This window comes from Chlamydotis macqueenii, chromosome Z (genome assembly GCF_036417535.1).
Source record: "Chlamydotis macqueenii isolate bChlMac1 chromosome Z, bChlMac1.mat, whole genome shotgun sequence".
In the NCBI taxonomy this organism is placed as follows: Eukaryota; Metazoa; Chordata; class Aves; order Otidiformes; family Otididae; genus Chlamydotis; species Chlamydotis macqueenii.
The window spans coordinates 16,873,782-16,893,878 of record NC_141593.1 but is presented as its reverse complement, the minus strand read 5'-3'; the positions used below and the strand labels follow the sequence as shown (position 1 = coordinate 16,893,878).

The following is a 20,097-nucleotide window of genomic DNA, read 5'->3' as shown; positions in this document are numbered from 1 at the left end:
AGAACTAGACATCTATTCCTTTATCACAGAATCACAGAATCTTAAGGTTGGAAGAGACCTCCAAGATCATGAAATCCAACTGCCAACCTAACACCACCATGCCTGCTAAACCATGTCCTGAAGTGCCACATCTACATGTTATGAAACAGTCTTGTTTTCTTTAAAAACAGAGACGTGAAAATCTGAGAGAAAAGTGAATGGATTGGGTGACTAAAAAAGATCACATGCAGGTGATTACATTTTTTATCCCTACATTGCCTTTATGAAACTGAGCACATTTTCTAGATGGATAATGCAGCTTTCAGAAATAAATTAGAGAGGCTCAAGCTATAAATCAGTCAACCGAGAAGGTAGCTTTAATATACCATCACAGAGAAAGGCAAACCAAGGTCAGCAGCTTGGAAGTTAAATTAAGAAATTTTCAAAGAGCAAGTAAAATATTTTAATATTCAGGGCTACTGAACCTTTGAGAAAACAGTAGCAAATGAAAATTACTTCAGACATTTACATGGCTTTACAAACATCATGCTAGTTACATCACAAATCAAGCTGAAGAGTTATGGGCTCTTGTTAAACTGGTGGCCAGAGTGGTCAAAAGATAATTTATTTACCAGCATTTTACTCATATAGGAGGTAGATGAGGAATTCCCTAGGTCAAATACCGTTAAATGCTTTACAGTTTTACTGAAATATTTATATTTTATTTTGCTTTATAACTAGTAGAATTATTTTGGTCTCTTGCTGGTGGTAACCTCATGTTTTGCCCCAAACTTTATTTCCTGAACAACCACAAAAAAAATTCATCTAATAACTGGATTTAAATGCCAAAGGTGACTAAACTAACAAACTGGGGCCTGTTCTAAGGTAAGAATTTGCAAGAAAGGCTTTATAACCTAAATGAATGAATTTATTTAAATCTTTGGAGCTAAGACCACAGCAGGGTTCAGGATCAAGCTGATTTAATGATACTTTTTAAAGCTTTCTTCCTACCAAAAGTAATTCACATTAAAAAGTCCTACAGTGTGTATTCATTTATTTTGAAAACTGAAAAACTGTAAGATAAAACATGCTATTAATTAACAGAAATATGTCAGAACATAATCAGAAATTAAATTGAGATACTGTTAAAAATTACTAAATACTTCATGGTGCAAGGGAACAATTCTCATATTGCATGGAGCTTTTAGTTCATCTATGTATAGTTTCAAAGAAAAGACACAAAAGATATTTTCCCTTAGCTCTAGCGCTTGCTCATGTCATCTACAGATAACATGCATGTTCTGTGTAAGTGTTACATATACACAGACATTAAGGTCTGTGTTAAGCAAGTATCTCTGTCAATACGGACTTTTCAAGAATTCAAAATTCCTTTAAATGCAAAAGATACTAGCAGCCCTGGAATTCTGCCAGGTCAAGCATCTGCAACTACTGGACACAGCCTACTTTCAATACCAAGCCCTTAAGCTGTTTCCTGAAACAGGATGCATTTGTCTACATAGTGATGGAGTATTTATTTTACTATAAAAATACTTACCAAAAAAAAAAAACTGAACCCACTGATGATAGTAATTGTTAAAAAAAATTTAAATACTCATAAATTGTAAAGTCAGTTCAGAATTTTAATTCTAAGTGTAAATAATTCAAATAATCACTCTGAACATATTTTCATACCAGATGTTTGCTGTTACACCTTAAAAAATCAAATAGGAAGCAAACTGGCTGTTTCTTTTTCTTGGTGATGCATCACCACAAGCACAAAAAACTGACTTGCAGAATTGCCACTGTAATCTTTTTCCAGTACACAACAAAAACTTCATAATGTCCTGTTTGAAACGGAGTAACTTGGATCAATTTGGTCTAATAAAATAGCAAACCATTCCACAAACAAGGAACAGTTTGACTTGTCTCTCAGTTTGCTAAAAATTAAACTAAGGATTTCCCTGTGTATTCCAATTTTGAATGTAAGTATTATTTGTGTACAATTACAACAAATTTGCATTACTTATAAGAAGGGAAATACTAATATACCAGCTTATCTTAAAGAAATTAACGACTTTGTTTAGACATTATGAGCCTATTTAAAGCTATAATTTTCTGCATGTAAGTAACATTTATTGAAAGTCAGGTTATTCTGCCCGTTTCATGTGTTCTTTACATTTAACTCCATATATAACAGGGATCAAAGTGCTTTCTAGCTGGCAAAGTGTATAATCAGCTTAGGCAGACTTTTAAAAGAAAAAAAGGAAATTTTAATTTAACCAGTCCTAACTGCTGAAGGAAGCCTACCGGAGCATTCTGTGACTTAGGGCAGTCAACACCATTCAAGACAAAAACATAAAGCTCAAATGACATAGCTGAGGGCTGTAGAACACCGGAACAGGTTGCTCAGAGAGGTGGTGGCTGCCCCATCCCTGGAAACATTCAAGGCCAGGTTGGAGCGGGCTCTGAACAACCTGATTTGGCTGGAGACGTCCCTGCTTCTTGCAGGGGGGCTGGACTGGGTGGTCTTTAAAGGTCCCTTCCAACCCAAATCATTCTATGATTTATCTGTGCAGGTTGACTCTAAACAACTGTCCTAATGGGCTTGCTTGTCTACAGTGAGAGAAGAATCAAAGTGTTAATAAAGCACTGCTCTAATGTTAGTTCTGTTCACGCATTCCTTAGAGACTGTGTGGATGATGGGAAAAGAGGAGATGGCTTCTGACCCAAAAGTACTTCTCTGTTAAAGAGTTTTAAGCTGATGTTTCAGCTAGCAAAAGATAATATCAAATTCACAGAGCTGTCATACATCAACATATAGGAGTACCAGTAAAAATGCTTTTTCTAAAATTATTCTATCCAGAAAAAAAAAAAGTTTTGGTGTTCTTATTTTTACTATTCCATTGTTATGTCGCTTTCTGTATTTCAGATGTCTTCCACTGCTTTCTTAAATGAAATCTATTTTTGGCAAGTCTCTCCTGTTCCCCCACTCCTATATTTAAGAAAGGAATGCTTATTTATACATATAACGTACACCACCAAACACCGGTTTAAACTGAAAAAAAACCCTTGCAGATATGTCGGATCCTGAAAGCAGTTTCTGCTTCCTCAGCCTAAGATTTATTGTCCAGTGAAGAAACAAAACTCAAAGTGCCCCTGAACACTTTGAGAAGATCACATAATTGGAAAAGTAATTTTGATTTTTACAATTGTTATCACTGGAAACAAAAGTTTGATTTATAAATTTGTAATCTTTACTTCTGTATCGCAGCTTCTATATGTTTTTAAAGAAGTACACAAATAGACAAATACCAGATTATGAACATGCCTTGATTATTCATCGTCAAAAGAATCCTCATGGAAATTAGGGTCCTGATCTTCTAAACTTTTTCATATACCTTGTCAGAACTGTGTGCTAAGTAATCTCAATGTCAATTCATCAGAACACAGAATGACAAGATATATCATACCTTGTTAGCCTTCAGGAGAATATCACAGGAAAACAGCATTCAGAAAGACAACTGATAAGTGTGCACTGAGCTTCACAATTTATCTTGGATCTACTATCATATCATAGAGGAAATGGTTAATTTAAAGGGTCTGGTTTCTGAAAGATTGCTTTAAGTGCTTCACACAAATATTTAAGTGGTTAAACTCACAACACCAAAAAAATCCCTAACAGATATGTTGATCTCACTCCTTTGCCACGTCTTAGGAAGAATGGTGATCAAACAGTTTTGATAGGTCTTACATGAGGAAGTTTACACTTGTTTTGCAATACTGTTTTCAAGTATTAAACAGAAACACACAGTGTGAAATAGTTTTATCTGACTTAGTTTATTATATTTTCAAATACATTCCAAACATTAAGCTGCCAGTCACTCTTAAAATGCAGAATGAGCAGCTTTGGGGAGTCAAATTAGTTTCTTTTACTGCTGGAGGTTCAGGGTGTAACTCGCAAAAACAGTCAGCGCCAATGCACAGTATACCAATAATCATTACCATAGAACAGATATCCATTAGTGTGCTGAGCAGAGCTGTATACTGTAAGAAATACTATCAAAAACATAAAATTACATGCCATGGCACATCTGCACACAGTACTTAGGAAGGGAGGGCCTTTAATGTCATTTCAACATGACTTGGAAAAGAAACTGTGGAATGAAGTCACTTATCAATCCTCTTCAGAACTAGATTCATCTTCCTGGTCAGAGAGCTCAGCAACAGGAAAGCGCAGGATGGCTGCCACCCCTGTCAGCTGGCCAAGCTGCTCTCCAGACACATGAAGGCTGGAGAAAATGCGTACTGTGCCCATGTTCTCCCGTACACTATCTACCAATTTAACATATCGGGCACGCATAGCCACATCCTGGTGCCGGAAAAGCTCATCACTGATCAGCAAGGTGTCGATGGCCATGGCTTCATTGGCCTTCTCCACATGTTTTAGACCATAAAAAGCACGGTCAGGCTCATGCTGCAGCATTTTATAGAAGTCATCTAAGGCTTTGACCTCACCAGCTGCCTTAGTGTCAGAGAGACGACTAGTTACAGCTGGGTCACAGAGGGCTTCCTTCAATGCGTATTTGTGTCCCGAGGAAGAGTGGACCTAGAGTAAAAAAAGTCAAAGGTTTCAGTTTTTTAAATAAAAAGGACCATTTTCTTGATTAGCCAGTCACAAATACCTTCCACTATACATAATATTTATCTTGATAATTATTCAAGGAAGTTTCTCTCTTTCTTGAAACTTGCATTATTCGTTTGTTAACGGATCTCTCCTGCAACCCAAAGCCTAGAATAAATCCCTTAAACTGTACATTAGGAAGCGCAGAAAAGCTGTTTATCCCTTAAACTGTATATTAGGAAGAAACACCAGAAAAGCTGTTTCTCTTATTCAAAACTGGGTTAAATATGCAAGCTGTTGCAGACAGTCCCCAAGATAGTTTCTTGCAGTTTCAAGTGGCTCTAAGACTTAAATCTTTTCCTTTTAAAGTATTCAGGAAGAGAAAGGCCTCTTAAGACTGCAGACATACTAGTGCAAAAGCATCAAGTCTTGCACAACTGCATAGCTACATTGCTTGCAAAGCTGTGAAGTACATTAAAACTTTTCACATGTACTGTTATCACTTTGCTCAAACGCAGAAGGAGGCTTCTTGGTGCAACCCGTCTCCTAAAAGTGATGACCATTAAGTACTGGGACATGCTGCCCCTGTCCCCTCGACTTTTGCAAGCATAGATTACAGGCCTACTCCAATTAAAAAAGTGTATCAGCATCCTTCTGAAAAGGAAAAATTATTTTAGGCTCTAAGATTGCCTTTTTCTGTGAAAGGCAAAAACCCCACCAACTCAATCAGTGAGATGCAATGGTTCGCATAACCTTTAACTATGTAGTACAAAACTAACAACATAATTAACTAACCTCTATCAGATCCAGGTACTTTTCCTTCTTCTTTAAAATGCTTTAGAAAGCAGCTATTAAACATGCCTATACATGCTATACATTACAACAGATTAACACTAAACTATCTGCCAACTTGTATTTTTAATTGATGATTAAATATATCCTTACAGATAGTTTGAAATATTTAATATTTTCTCTACTCTAAAGTAAGGAATCCTAGGAAAGAACCACCCCTTTGTCTTGCAAAACTACCTAACAGGAAACAGGAGAATAACTTCCTTACGATGCTCAGACAGAAATTCATTTTCTCTAATAAGTGAATTATTTCCCATCACCCTTATAATTATTTTCTATTATCACAGACAGCTCTTAAATCTCTTTCTACCCACTCTGGACATTGTTCAGCTGCTTACCTGTAGAAACTTGGACCTGTTCTCCAGCAGAAGCTTGTTATCAGTCTTGACTGCCTGCTGGAACATGTAGTCACAAAACTGTTCCCGTACGAAGCCTGGGCTAGCCACCAGTACACACTTCACCACCTCAAAGTTGATATGGCGCTGGATGGCTTGCACCACCTGCTCGTAAAACCTTTCCAGGGCCCGGTCATGCTGACTGCAATTCCCTTTCCGCTTGCGGGGGATGTTCACCTCCACCTTGGCACGGGTAAGCGTCATGCTTGGAGTGACCAGGCAGATGTGAGCCAGTCCTTCCTGCATGACCACGGCTGCCACATCGGCACTCCAGGCTGGGTCACAGGCCTGCTCGATGCGCTCCAGCACCACGCTATCCCACTGCTTCTTTGCTAGCGTGAACTGCCGGTTGGGCTCCAGCTCGATGGTATGGTAGGCCCCCATTTTGACATACTCATTCTCTTGGATATTAGTGCCCTTGACCCGCAGCTGGCAGGCCTGTGAGTCAAAGTCGATGGCCTCCACGCAGAGGGTGAGGGTGGTGCGAATGCGGTTGCTGCCCACGCTGCCCGTGGCTGACTCGGTCTGCACTTTCCGGATAGTGGAGGCCCGTAGGCTGTCACCCACCTGCAGCAGGTTGTAGGTGTGCCACATATCCTCGGGCTCCTCGGGGATCAGCGTCACCTGCCCCGCGTTATCCTTCTCTAGGTCCTTCCTCACCAGCTTCATCCTGACGGTTCCCTGCGCCGCCGCGCACCCCTCGGCTTCCTCTCGGCCGCGGCGGCCCGCAGGCCTGGTGGCGGGAGGTCCGGCGGCGGGACCCGAGCGCCGCTGACCGGCGGGCGGACAGCCTACCCCGGGCCACGATGAACGGCTTGCTCCGAACACTGGCCTGCCCCGCACTCGAGGCCGAGCCTTCAGGAGCCGCGGCTCCCCCGAACGCTCATGGCCGCCTCCTCGGCTCGCCGCACATGCGTAGCGCCCGGCCGCCTCAAAGCGCATGCGCACAGTTCGCCCCGACAAGCGCCGGCTGCACGCGCACGTCCCCGGGCTTTTTCGTCTCTCCGCCCGGCACGCATGCGCACTGTCACTTCCTTCCCCGCCGCCTCTGCACAACGACCCGGCGCATGCGCGGGGGTGCCGGGCGGGGGAGCGGCGGCCAGTGCCGAGCGTTGCGGTCTGCGGGGCGGTGCGGTAACCTGCCGCCTCGGCGAGCCGGGGCGGCGGCTTCCGGAGGGAAACCTTCTGCGGGGTGGGGGACGGGGAGGCAGCCGTCATGCTCCCGTGTGCTGTGGGGCGGGAGAGGGCCTGCGTCAGGTGTGTCCTTCCGCTGCAGCCCCAGGGCTCTTAAACAGAACTTCAGCTTAGAAGTTTTCGGTTAAACTTGACAAGTTACCCTTCAGCCTATACCGAGGTGTGACCTACTTTCTGAATCTACTAGCTACTCAAGTCAGAACGAGGCAGTTCTGAGAAGCTTCAGAAGCAGATAAGTCCGTTTCAAGTGCGGTTTGATCTTGACAAATGCAAGTAACACACCTGGCAAAGACCTTTTAATTAACACATGGATTAGTTCAATGATCTTTACACAGAAAAGGGACTTGAACAAAACCTAGGCTGCTCAATTTGCAGCCTAGACAAATCTAATGAGCTAGAGGTATTAAAAAAAAGATAATGTCATTATGCAAGTACTGCAGCTTATTTTGAAATGGTGCAAGGCACAGCAAACTGTTTCAGAATGAATGTTGCAAATTTAGAAAGAATGAGAAAAAGAAAATTAAGTGAATGGAGACTATAAATGCTTGTATGTAGAATAATTCAAAAGAACAAGGAATATTTGAGAAAGACAAACTGATGTGCCATGATAAGTGTATTCAGAGCAACTGGAACAGGTACCGTAAGTTTGGAATGTCTACAGACTCAGTCTGATAACCAAGAAGTTAGAAGACATCCTGTTAGAGACGAGAAGGTGGCAAATTTAGAATTGTTAAAAGGAAGTTTCTGTTTTCTTTTAGTTATTTCCTTTTTTTAAAAAAAAAATAAATATTGTGGAATATGGAATTTGCTGACTTAGAAAGACTTTGGAGTCAAGGATTTAGTGAGGTACAAGGCTACTGTGAGCAAAACTCAGCCCATATCTCTCATTACGGTGTATGTATAATTTTTTCTCAAGTATCTAGCACTAAGTCAGCTGTTGTGACAGGTCACTAAACTCAGATCTAGCCCAGTAATATGCATTCCTTGTTTCTAAGCTTGATACTGATGTAAAAACAACTTTATCAGATATTACATAATAGGATTTATTTATGTGACCTCAGACTCTCTTCCTGTGAGTACACATGCTTAACTCTATTAGCATGAGTAGTTTCACAGAAGGAAGTTGGACCACCCAAAGGAATATAACATAAGCACACATATAAATAACTGTTTGTTTAATTCGGGCTTGTACATGCTCATAATTTTGCATTAATGTTTTGTGGCTTACGCAGAGAGTATGCATTCAGCTTTTCTTTACGTCTTCCTTTTACTTATCTATGCAAATGCTGCATGGTGAATTTATGGTGAATTTTCTTCTTTATGTTCTTGCAGTTATAAAACGGCAAGGGTTGACCTCATGCTATTCTTTAAAGAAAAAATAGTTGTAGTGCATATTTACCTTCCACATTAGTATTTAATTTTTTTTTATTCTTTTGCTGCTGCGTATTTACAGACTCTGCTTGTTGATTCCAATCTGATTTTTAAAAACAGCCTCATATCCCTGGAGACGCAATATATTTTAAATAAAGGTTGCAAGATGGCATCTAGTACCATCCAGTACAAAATAAACATTCACTTAATGCAAGCAGGTGACTCCCTGTGTTAAAGAAAACCCCAAACACAAAAACCCCGACCCAAAACAAAGAACAACAACCTTGAAACAAAGTTGCCACTCAACATAGGAAATGGACTGTTGTGGAAAGAGACATCCTGAGATGTATTGAAGTCCTTTCTCAAACAAAAAATAAGGTTTTATATGGTTATGAACAGTGATCCACAAATATTTAGTGGCAACTGTAAACTTCAATGATTTATCCACAACTAGGAAGACCATTGTCAACTTATAGTGATGATGCTTTGCCTACTCTGGTAAGAAGTAAGTACTGAGTACTGTTATTTGTTTGAATATGTCAAAGAATGAGCAGTAGAAGAAAAGCAACATTTCCAAAATTTAAGAATCATATAACTACTTGTTTGTAAGTTCATACTAATTTTGCTAATGTCAGGGAAAAAGATGAATTTGGCCCTGGTAGAGCCAAAACAAGTGGATGCTTTTAACTCTAAATACAGTTTTAACATAAAAGTTCAAAATTCCAGTCTTGGTGAAAGATTAAGACTAAGTGTAGAACCTGACAGTCCTTGCCATTTATCACTTTTTAAAAAACAATTGTATAGATACTAATAATTGTAGCAATTTCACACCCATCAGACCTTCTTAAACACAGTACAAGATAAAAATGATTATAGCATATATTCATAGGGATTTTAGAACCATGCTGTTTTTGTAAGATTATTACTTTGAAAACATTTGAGACACACTGCCCAACATCTTCAAGTCTTGATCAGCTGCTTTATGAAGATAGGTTGTGTACATATTTTAGACAAGGAGAGGTCACGTTCATACCAAACCCCCTTTCCCCCATATTGTAGCCATTTTAGCTAGAATATATGCAAACATGCTGAAGTCCTGGCTAAGAAAAACTAGTGGGAAACAATCTCAAATATAGGGGGAAGTCTGCTGAGAAATGTTGGATATTATTGTTGCAAGAGCAAAGGAAGATAAAAGATAAAGATGGAGAGAGAAACTGGGGAAGATGTGTTTTTTCATGCTTTCCCTTTATCCTGTGTCTGTCCTGCCTTTGCAGGCTCTGGACAGAGACCATTTCATTTTCTGTATACAGTGCCTGTCTTTATCATTACTGGTCTCTCCTATTACAAAGATGAGTACTTTTAATCAGTACCAACAACATGATCATCACCAATGAGGAGAGAATTCCAGGAGGGAGCAGGCTATGCCTAAAACTGTTAAGTGAAGAAGCATTAAACAGTAATGGAACCCTTTGGATTTATTTCTTCCTTCCTCTTCCCTTTAAATGTAGGGCTGGAGAAAACTTCAGCAGATCCCTAGTCTAACTGCTTACACTGAGGCCAGGTGAAGTAAAGCTCAACCGTCCTTCACAGGTGCTTATCCAACTTCATCAAAACTTTCAGTGAGGGAGATTATGCAGGGGTGAGTTTCTTTGGTAGCCTGTTCTAGCAATTCATTACCTGAAGAGTAAGCGAGTTCTGAATATTCCGGAAGGTTTTTTTTTTTTTGCACAGTGAGTTACATTGTTTTTCTCATTTTCCTGTATCTGTTTTTTCTTGCACAATAAGCACAGAGTGAAGACAGAAAAAAAAAAACAAAAACTTAGTTTTGCCTTTTCCCCACTTGCTGCCGCTTGCATTTTGACGATTCTTATGAAATTTATTTCTTCCCCTGTACGCCCTCAGGTTCACTGTGTGCTAGTTGTCAGCGCAAGAGCTGCTGGGGAGCTGTGTCCAAGTTTGCAAGCACATGAATCCCAGCGTTGCCTTAGCCTCTTTCCCACTTCTTGGATTCCCCTGATTTCAGATCCAAAATGCTACTACAGATTGACTAGCTAGGGGGATTGTTAGTTACTGTGTTTGTTTCACTAAAAAAAAAACGCAAGTAAGTCCCTAACAATAAATTAAACCCTAAAAGGAAATGTTACATATTCTGTCTCCGGATGAACTAATCTTTCTGAAGTTAGTTGGGTGCAGTTAACTGCTTCCTCACCCTTTTACCACTCAGAACATCTGAAATGGAGGAAAACAGAAAAGCTACCCTAATAAAAACGAAAAAGTCACTAGGTGCACCTCTTTTCTCAAGCCAGATTCAATTAAGAGTATTTCTTCTCATCCATTCATCTAGCAGCCTGCCCCCCAACCCCCCGGGCTCTAAAACTGATTTAGGGATTAGAGTTCCCAGAGAGAAGCAAACCGAGCAAATCCCTCACGGGCTCCAGCTGGAGGGCAGCTCGGGCAGGGCATTCCTGGGGCAGGGACAGAGAGCCGGGAGAGGGGGGACGCAAGCTGGAAAGGGGGCTTTCCTCACCTGTCAGCATCCAGCAGGAGGCAGCCATGCCTGGGCTCCGGCGAGCCCGGGGCCGGGAGCCCGGGGCGGGGGCGTCGGGCGCGGTCCTGCCGCCGGCGCTGCGCTGCCGCGCTGCCCGTGGAGCTGCGAGTTGTGAGCCGCCCGGCCGCCGTGCAGCCCAGTCAGGCATTTCCTGTTTGTTATTCACTCTTTACGTTGTTTCTTCGTATCAAGAATTTCGCTTCCTCCCGCACACAACTTTCCTCCCACCCACTCCCCCCTCCTCGCCCCCCCCCTCCCCCCGCCCAAGACCTCTGAGCTTTAGAAACCTCCCCGTAGAGCTAGCCCAGCGCTAAGATGGACAAATAAAGCCAAATCTTTCCCCCACCCCAAGCCTCCGGCTGCAGCCCTCGGAAAGCACAGCAGACCTTAAAGGGACATCTGCCACCTCAAAATTAATTAATAACTGTCTCCTGCCGGCCAGCCCCCCTTCCAGGAGGGCAGGAGAGAGCTGGCCGTGCTCCACGGCCACCTCTCTCGCCCTTCTCAGCAGGAGAAACAGATCGTTACGGTAGGGGGTGTGTTTGGCTGGTGAAGTTTAATTTCTCTTACATCACCTCTTAAAAACGCATTCTACGGCCCGTCATTTGCCTGCAGGAGGAAGCCAGCTACCCCCTCCTCATTCTGAGCGGCTCTGGGGATGCAGTAACTCTTCAGACAGTGCACGATTTTCTCAATTCCACATCTCCCTCTGCTTTAGAGGAAATACCAGACGACTTTCTGCCTTTGCCCTCATCTACCAAATGTCTGCATGGCATCCCTTCCCCCACTTTCCCCATCCCCTGAATGACTTCACTAATAAATAACTAAATAAATTGCAAAGGTAATAATCAGCCAGATTCAGGCCTGTGAGTAGGGATTTTCAGGGTTCATTAAACACTCTGTAAAAGAGTGGCTTGCAGGATTTTTTGTGTTTACCAGAGCAATGCTTAGGTGGAGTGACATCCCTTCAGTAGTGTATGAGTTCTTGCACAGGACCTGGTGAAAAAGTCATTTTGTTGCTCATAACACAAGAGAACCCATGGTCCCTCAAGCAAGAAAAAAGAGAAATCAAAATACTCTATAAAGATTTGGAGATCCTGGTGCTACTAGAAAAATCTCCCATTTTTTTTTTCTTTGAAATGGAGCAAAGAATTTGGTGAGTAAGTGGAAGTTAGTGGAAGTTTTGTAAGTTCCTCTGAGGCTAATACATTTCAGCTGTTAATCACGAGTATAATAGTTAAAATGCATCTTCCAACTTCTGTACTTATTTTATGAGAACAGTTTTGGTGCACCTTTACTTGTAGGTCTGTGGAAATGTTCGAAAATAGTGCATGATTTCAAAGCTAGGTTTAAGAGGAAAGGTGCCTCATTCAGTAATAATCTATGCATATGCTTGCCTTTACATGTTATAAAATATATTTAATTACCACTGTGGGACTACTCAGAGTGTGTTAAATTAAGCACATGTGTAATTTTTGCTGAATGAGGATCTGAGCTCTGTTGGTACCAGTTTAAAAGACTAGACACATTTTTCCAGTTAAAGATTTTATGGATAAAAGTAAAGGAAACCAAAATGGTATTTAAACTGAAAGAAGTAAGACAGAGCACTCAGGACAGGAAAGACATGGACCTGTTGGAGCGGGTCCAGAGGAGGTCCACAAAGATGATCAGAGGGCTGGAGCACCTCTCCTGTGAGGACAGGCTGAGAGAGTTGGGGCTGCTCAGTCTGAAGAAGAGAAGGCTCCAGGGAGACCTGATAGCAGCCTTCCAGTACCTCAAGGGGGCTTATAAGAAAGATGGGGAGAAGCTCTTTAGCAGGTCCTGTTGTGATAGGACGAGGGGTAAGGAGGCAGATTCAGACTGGATATAAGGAAGAAATTTTTACGATGAGGGTGGTGAAACACTGGAACAGGTTGCCCAGAGAGGTGGTGGATGCCCCATCCCTGGAAACATTCAAGGCCAGGTTGGATGGGGCCCTGAGGACCCTGATCTGGTTGGAGATGTCCCTGCTTCTTGCAGGGAGGTTGGACTAGATGGCTGTTAAAGGTCCCTTCCAACCCAAACCATTCTATGATTCTATGATTTTGGAAAAAGCTGTAATTTCTTTTTTTTTTTTTTTGCAAGTTATACTGATTTTACCACAGTTTCAAAGGTGGCATTAACTGTCTATGTTTTTTTTTTTAATCCCCAAATCTTTGTTTTCCCTTTCTGTCCCTATACTTCAACTAAATACACATGGAGAAGTTGAGCTTGCTTTCAAATCATAGTGAAGGATTTATTTCTATGATATAATTACCTACGCCAGAAGAAGAAACAGGGAAACTAAGGACTTTCACATGGATTAAAATAATCAGTTCAAACCTGTTTGAAGTATATGTAATATTTGATACCTATGTGGGGAATGTACATAATGTTGGAGAATAAGACTTATTGAGATAAAAAGAAACATTCCTCATGTAGGGTTATTCCTAATTTCTTCAAAATTATTCTTGTAATTATTATTTATTAATTTATTTTTGTGGTAGTGTCCTACACATCTTGCATCAAGCAAAGTCAAAAGGAAGACATCAGAAAAGATGGGCTGAGCTAGTGTTTCTTATTAATTTGCATACATTCAATAAAGTAAAATACATTACAGACTTACAGACCATTGTTTATTTTGGAATGCCAAACTAATTCAGAAAAAAGCAAACTCCTATTGCTTGTAGAATAGTTGCTGCATCTTTTCACAGTCTTTGTTGCTTTTGGTACATTCATTAAGGCAATTGTTCAGAACATATCACTAAATAGTCTTCGTGGAGTTTAACATTTTATACGTTAGTAGTAAGGAATACATGCACATTGAGCAGGAATCCCTAGATGATGTGCACTCAGGCCCAGAAGCAGTTAAGATATTAGGTAATTTCAATATCTGCATAACAAATGTTATTAATTTCAGTGGATTGTAATAGTATAGAAAATCATTGCCTGTAACGATGTATAAAGCAAAAAGGTCAAATTAGTTTTTAGACTGTAATTGTTTTGCATATTCTTTTATGCCTTTCTAAAGTGTCACAGAATGCTGAGGAAGGATTTTTTTTCTATTGCTATGAATTAAACATGGTTTGTCATTTTGAACTCTGCCTCCAAATTTAGTTTCAGCAAGTATTTTAGAATGTGCATTATAGAATAAGTACATTAGTAGTTCAATGGAATCTGATAGAAGTATTTGTGAGTAGATTAATTTAAAGACTTTGAAGGCCTCCCTTCAAATACAGTTGGCAACTGGTCACGAGCGGTGTTCCTCAGGGTTCAGTGCTAGGGTCAGTTCCGTTTAATATCTTTATCAATGATGTGGATGAGGAGATTGAGTGCTCCCTCAGTAAGTTCGCAGATGACACCAAACTGGGCAGGAGTGTTGATCTGCTTGAGGGTAGGAAGGCTCTGCAAAGGCATCTGGACAGGCTGGATCAATGGGCTGGGCCAACTATATGAGGTTCAACAAAGCCAAGTGCTGGGTCCTGCACTTCTGTCACAACAACCCCACACAACACTACAGGCTTGTGAAGAGTGGCTGGAAAGCTGTCCGGCCAAAAGGGACCTGGGGGTGCTGGTTGACAGCCAGCTGAATGTGAGCCAACAGTGTGCCCAGGTGGTCAAGAAGGACAACAGCATTTTGCCTTGCATCAGGAACAGTGTGGCCAGCAGGAGTAGGGAAATGATTGTCCCCCTGTACTTGGCACTGGTGAGGCTGCACCTTAAATACTGTGTGCAGTTTTGGGCCCCTCAGTACAAGAAGGACGTTGAGTTGCTGGAGTGCGTCCAGAGGAGGGTTACAAAGCTGGTGAGGGTTCTGTAGCACAAGTCTTATAAGGAGCGGCTAAGGGAACTGAGGTTGTTTAGTCTAGAGAAAAGGAGGCTGAGGGGAGACCTCGTTGCTCTCTACAGCTACCTGAAAGGAGGTTGCAGGGAAGCAGGTGTTTGTCTCTTCTCCCAAATAACTTTTGATAGGACAACAGGACATGGCCTCAGGTTGTGGCAGGGCAGGTTTAGGTTGGATATTAGAAAACACTTCTTTACTGAAAGAGTGGTCAGGCACTGGAACAGGCTGCTGAAGGAAGTGATGGAGTCACCATCCCTGGAGGTGTTCAAAGAAAGTGTAGACGTGACACTTCAGGACGTAGTTTGGTAGGCATTGTGGTGTTAGGTTGATGGTTGGACTTGATGATCTTGGAGGTCTCTTCCAACCTTAAGATTCTATGATTCTATGATTAGACTTTGAAAAGACAATAAAAATTAAAAATACCAGGAAGACACAATTCTTCTCCCTTCAAGTGGGTGTTATTCCTGCAAAAAACAATAGAAATACATTCTGTCCCAAAGATGAAGGGTGAAGGAACAGGAACAAAAACTTTCAAATTATTTCAAAGGCAGGCTCATTTTCCATGGAAAACACTGATTTTCCATGAAAATTGTTCTTCCATTCTTACAGAGGATATGAGCAATTTTGATTTATTTTCATTGTTAGGTAAAAGAGAGCTCTAACATGTAGCACAAAAGAGCAGTGAGTAATGCAAGACTTTGGCTTCAAATAGCCAGAAGCATGCTCAATTTACTTCCATTAAAGGAATAGTATGGCAACATCAGCAATTGTAAGGGAGACGTAACATGTTTCTGCAGTGTTCACCGTTGTTATTACACTGCATTATGCACTGCTTGGAAGATACCATAGAGCTTGTTCATATAGCTTTTGAGTGAATATTTATCATTACAAGCTCTTACTATCATCTCTGATTGTTTACATTGTGCTGTAGATTAGTGATAATTTATGTTTACATTTTTTTCTTACACTTGCTTATTCATGGTCTCCAAGATGTCTTTCACCTTGATTACTCTGTTGTTCATTTTCATAGTCTCAATTTTTTCCTATCTGATTATAGGACCATGCTAGAATTCACTTGGCAGAACTTGTGGGGCTGTAGTCTTACTTTTATTATGTCTGAGATACTCAAGGGCTCCTTCTTCAAGTACCAGAACGAAGACCTTGCAGGATTTGGTATGGTTCCAGCAATACTCTATGCATAAATCTTCTCATGTTTTACAGCTCAGCTTTTAGCTGATACTTTATATTCTTGGAGAATGCCCATGTTCCTGCTCCTTCTCTATTAACCAGTGGTACAAATGTGCCAAAAAGCCTTTTTACTCTACAAAGGAATCTTCGTAAAAATTTTGTGTTGCAGCTTGGGTTAGTTTAATTAATGCTAGAAGGAAATGTTATAGAAAATGCCCTTTGTGTTCTGTGTTACATTTGTTCTGTACAAAATCTTTTATGTCTTCTTCATTGGTCTTTTTTGGATTATATACCAACTATCATAGAGTATTTGTGAACCAAATTAATACAGTGTCTGTATTCTTACCAAAATAACATAGTCTGATTTTCCCCCTTAACAGATTTAGTGTCTCATATCCTCAGTTGTGCTGCTTCTCTTTCCACATTTTCTCTGGATGCATTTTTTTCAATATTCATCCTAAATCTGTAGTGATCAAAACTAGCTGTACCACAAAAATACCGAAAGACCAGGAAGAGATGAGTTCGCATGGCATCATTTACTGTTATGTATCTTCTAGCAGTCTCTTTAGTTTATGATTGTCACTTTATACTCATGTAGAAGTATTTTTATATTATAATAGAATTTAAGATTCTTGCAGATTATACCTCTACTATGTTCATAATTTCTTGTGCTATTTCTATTTCATTTGAGTTAGCTTCTTACAATTTAAATCCCGATTCACTGTTTTCTCCTGCAACACGGTTTTAGTATTCTGCTTGATTATGTACTTATCTATTTATCTGTTTACTATGTCAAAAATATATCTTTGAGTTCTGTAGTGCATTACCAGACTTTAACATGAATATGTATTTCTTCAAAGTATACATTACAAATAAATCTAGGAAAACACAAGCTGGTTCCTCTATTCAACTTGAATGAAGTATTGATCTCTCTGGCCTAAGTATTTCAGCCCTTTTTGTGCTGAAGCACCTTTTCTGCAACACTGAAGTCACTGGAGCTATCCATTGAGTCTGAGAGGAATGGAACTGGTAACTTCAGGTGCGGGGAGATGAAAGAAATAAATTCGTATTTTATTTTACAACTTCGAAGGGCTGAACTAGAAATTGCAATGTATTTATGAGGTTTTTGACTAAGGTATATATAACCTCCCAGCTAATGTTGGTCCATCAGTGCATTCGCTCCACTGCATTACACAAATGAAATTCTTTGAAATGAGTCCAGAATTTAGGAGAAGAGGATTAATTGATTCTTATTATTACCTTGGGCTTTCTGCACTCCTCCCACACTTCTTTTTATTACAGCTTCTTAATGATTAAGTGTCTTTTTTTTTTTTTTTAATGTGCTGCTCATGGTATGTCGAATAACCAATATTATTTATTGTTCAGATAGATTTCAGTTATGAAACTGTATAAAAGAATAACTTCCTGAGAGCGTTCTGTGAAGGGGGACTAATAGATGACAATGATTTCTCAAAATAATTATGCAGTCTGCAGAGTTTTACATTGAATTGCATTGCACTGCATTCATTGCCTTCACAGCTGGTCTACATAATATAATTACTTATTGTTTGGTTACATTAAGAAAAAGTAGTTATGACTCCAATAATCATGTTGAAAGCTCTCAGTTTATTCTTTTTTTTTCTTTCTATTCTATATAGATTAAAAGCATTAACTTTCCCCATTTTCCTTGATGCATGCGCACATTCCTCTTCCATTTCTATTAATTTGCTCAGTTTCTGCAAAAGCAACATCTAATTATAGATCACTGCCCAGGCTTTCCTTTAATCTTCATGATGAGGAAAAAAATTCTTACATTCTTACTTTTTACAGGAACATGAGCCTGGTCATGATGCAAGTATATTTTTTATGGCATACATTCAAAAAACCCAAACCTAAACAGCACACACACAAGAAGAATATCCCTGTAGTGCAGAAACTTCAGCTTTTGCAATGATTACCTTTTTATTTTTTTTTAACTATTAAAGACAAATTATTAACTATTTAAGACAAATCGTGAGTTCTCAATGATACTTCTATAGTAAACAACACATTGCTAATTTTTAGTGAATGTTGCAAACCAGACTCCTGATGAGTTTCCAGCTTCTGTAGATTGCTGTAACTCTTTGTTTCAGGAGTGATACAGTAATTTTTACTTACTGAGATCTGTAATCTAAATCCCACTGCTCCACCTGCCTGTGGACCCAGGCTGTTTTATCTTAGTGGTTAGATCACGCTGGTAAGAAGGCAGTCCTGGGCTTCAGATAGAAGCCCATATTGGGTTTTGTTATCCTGCATTGGGTTTTCCCAAAGTAAGATTATTATCAAACAAACACATGAGTAGTCTGAAATCCAACATCTTTTTCAAGCTTAAGTATTTTAGTACAAGACAGAGACAGATGGGCATCTCTAGCCGCATCCATGCTGGAGTCTGTAACCTGAGAGTTGGTTGTACAGAAACAGTGGGAGCTGACAGCGAAGGTAGTTGCATCATTTTGTTAGCAGACTAATAAAGCACTCAGCTTCAAAGTCAGAGTTCTTTTGGTGTTCTTTTTCACATTGAAAGACTTTTAAAAAAAGCATCTCTGATGTCTCTGAGTCATGTCAAAACCATTAAGCTTTTGCCTAACTGGCTGTTGAAACTAATACTGCGTACTGGAGAACTGAGGTTTCTTCAGGCCAGAAATGAGTAGCAGAACAGTAACCCTGGAAGCTACTGCAATGGGCCTTTTTCACCTATGCAGGCTGAGTTACATAGCTCTTTATGTCATGAGATGTGCTCCCCTCAAGTAACCAATATGTTAGTATGTCTATCACAAGACAGAAGGCACATGTATGTGCCCTGTCAGATAAGCACAATCCAGATATTCCATGATGTCATGCTTTTGCATATCATACCTTTCAGATATCATAGGCATGCGTGTGATCGTGTGATGAAAGAGGTGCTGCCAGGCCCTCATGAAAGTGATGACAAAAGACAAGGCTACCAGGACAATCTGTTTAGCATGCTACCTACACCATCACCATATCCAAACAGCCTTCACGTAGCCAGGAGGCGGCTCCTAAATGTGACTGAGTTGTTCCAGTGGTCTGGATCCACTCAGTCACTTTAGGTTAGTTCACTTACATAGGAGTGTCCTGAGCCTCACATAGAATGCATATGGTTCTAGGAGAAAGAACCAGATCAAGACTCTTTCGTCACTGGAACGACACCTTAAGCAGCTTATCAAATGACTCAAAAGTTGGGACAATTTCCTTGGAGTGTAAGATGTGAATCTGTCCAGACTGGGAAGGGATGTGATTCCAATGAATGCTGTAAACATGAAGCTATTACAGTAAAGGTGGACACAGTGTCTTCTTCCACCCTTACCTTAAAAGGAGTAGTGGCAATTGCATTTTGTGAGGAGACCAATCCTATTGATTTGTGCTAAGCATACTCTGGGTGTGTCTACAGGATCTGGATCTTTAGGAAAATTGAGGGGAAGAATGTCTGGTCTGGAGGCCTGATCGAGACACCAAACTGCTTTGGAAGCACGGTTCAAGCAATGCAAAACCAAAATGCTAAATGTCTGAGAGCTGTATGAACTCAAACAGGTTAGTGCCCAAACAGATTAGTTATCTCCAAGTTCAGAGGAGAGGTGAAAGAAGAATTTTTAGATCACAGATTTGGATATAAGTATCCAGTTTAATTTCAGAATTGCTTTACTCTTACCAGTGGATCTAGATCATTGGGAAAGCATAGTTTTTGGTTGAGTTTTAAAAGAGAGATTTCTTATAGTATTTTAATCAAATGGTGGGAATATTTGCTGATACAAAAATTAAGAAGCTGTGTTCCATTTCTGTAGAATGATCTGTTGACATAACAAATATAAATTCAGCACTTCCTAAAAAATGTTTAAAGTATAATGAAAGAGGAAGTTCTGCTCTGACAATAGGAGTTTGTCATCAGTAGCTTTTCCTTAGTCTGAAAACTCTTCTTCTGTGAAATTCGCCACAGTGATCATGTTGTATTATTCTCCTTCCTAGCTTCTCAGCAACAGAGCTGGGAATTATTAGAAGTTATACTATGCATGTGTCATTGTTATGCCAT

At 40.2% G+C, this 20,097-nt stretch overlaps 2 protein-coding genes across 2 annotated transcripts in view; both read right to left on the bottom strand.

Annotated features, from left to right (window-relative positions):
* Positions 1 to 11,152, bottom strand: part of ITGA1 (integrin subunit alpha 1) — a 79,685-nt gene extending 68,533 nt beyond the window's left edge. The window contains exon 1 of the mRNA XM_086769875.1: positions 10,940 to 11,152. Coding sequence (XP_086626001.1) covers positions 10,940 to 11,108 — 169 coding nt within the window. The 5' untranslated portion in view covers positions 11,109 to 11,152. The remainder of the gene's footprint in view (positions 1 to 10,939) is intronic.
* On the bottom strand, positions 3,798 to 7,484 carry PELO (pelota mRNA surveillance and ribosome rescue factor). The gene is made up of 2 exons (XM_010123327.2): positions 5,791 to 7,484; positions 3,798 to 4,585 (listed from the first exon to the last, which is right to left on the bottom strand). The coding sequence occupies exons 1-2, from the start codon at positions 7,063 to 7,065 to the stop codon at positions 4,154 to 4,156; spliced, it is 1,707 nt and encodes a 568-aa protein (XP_010121629.2). The 5' UTR covers positions 7,066 to 7,484; the 3' UTR covers positions 3,798 to 4,153.
* Positions 11,153 to 20,097: the final 8,945 nt, after the last annotated feature.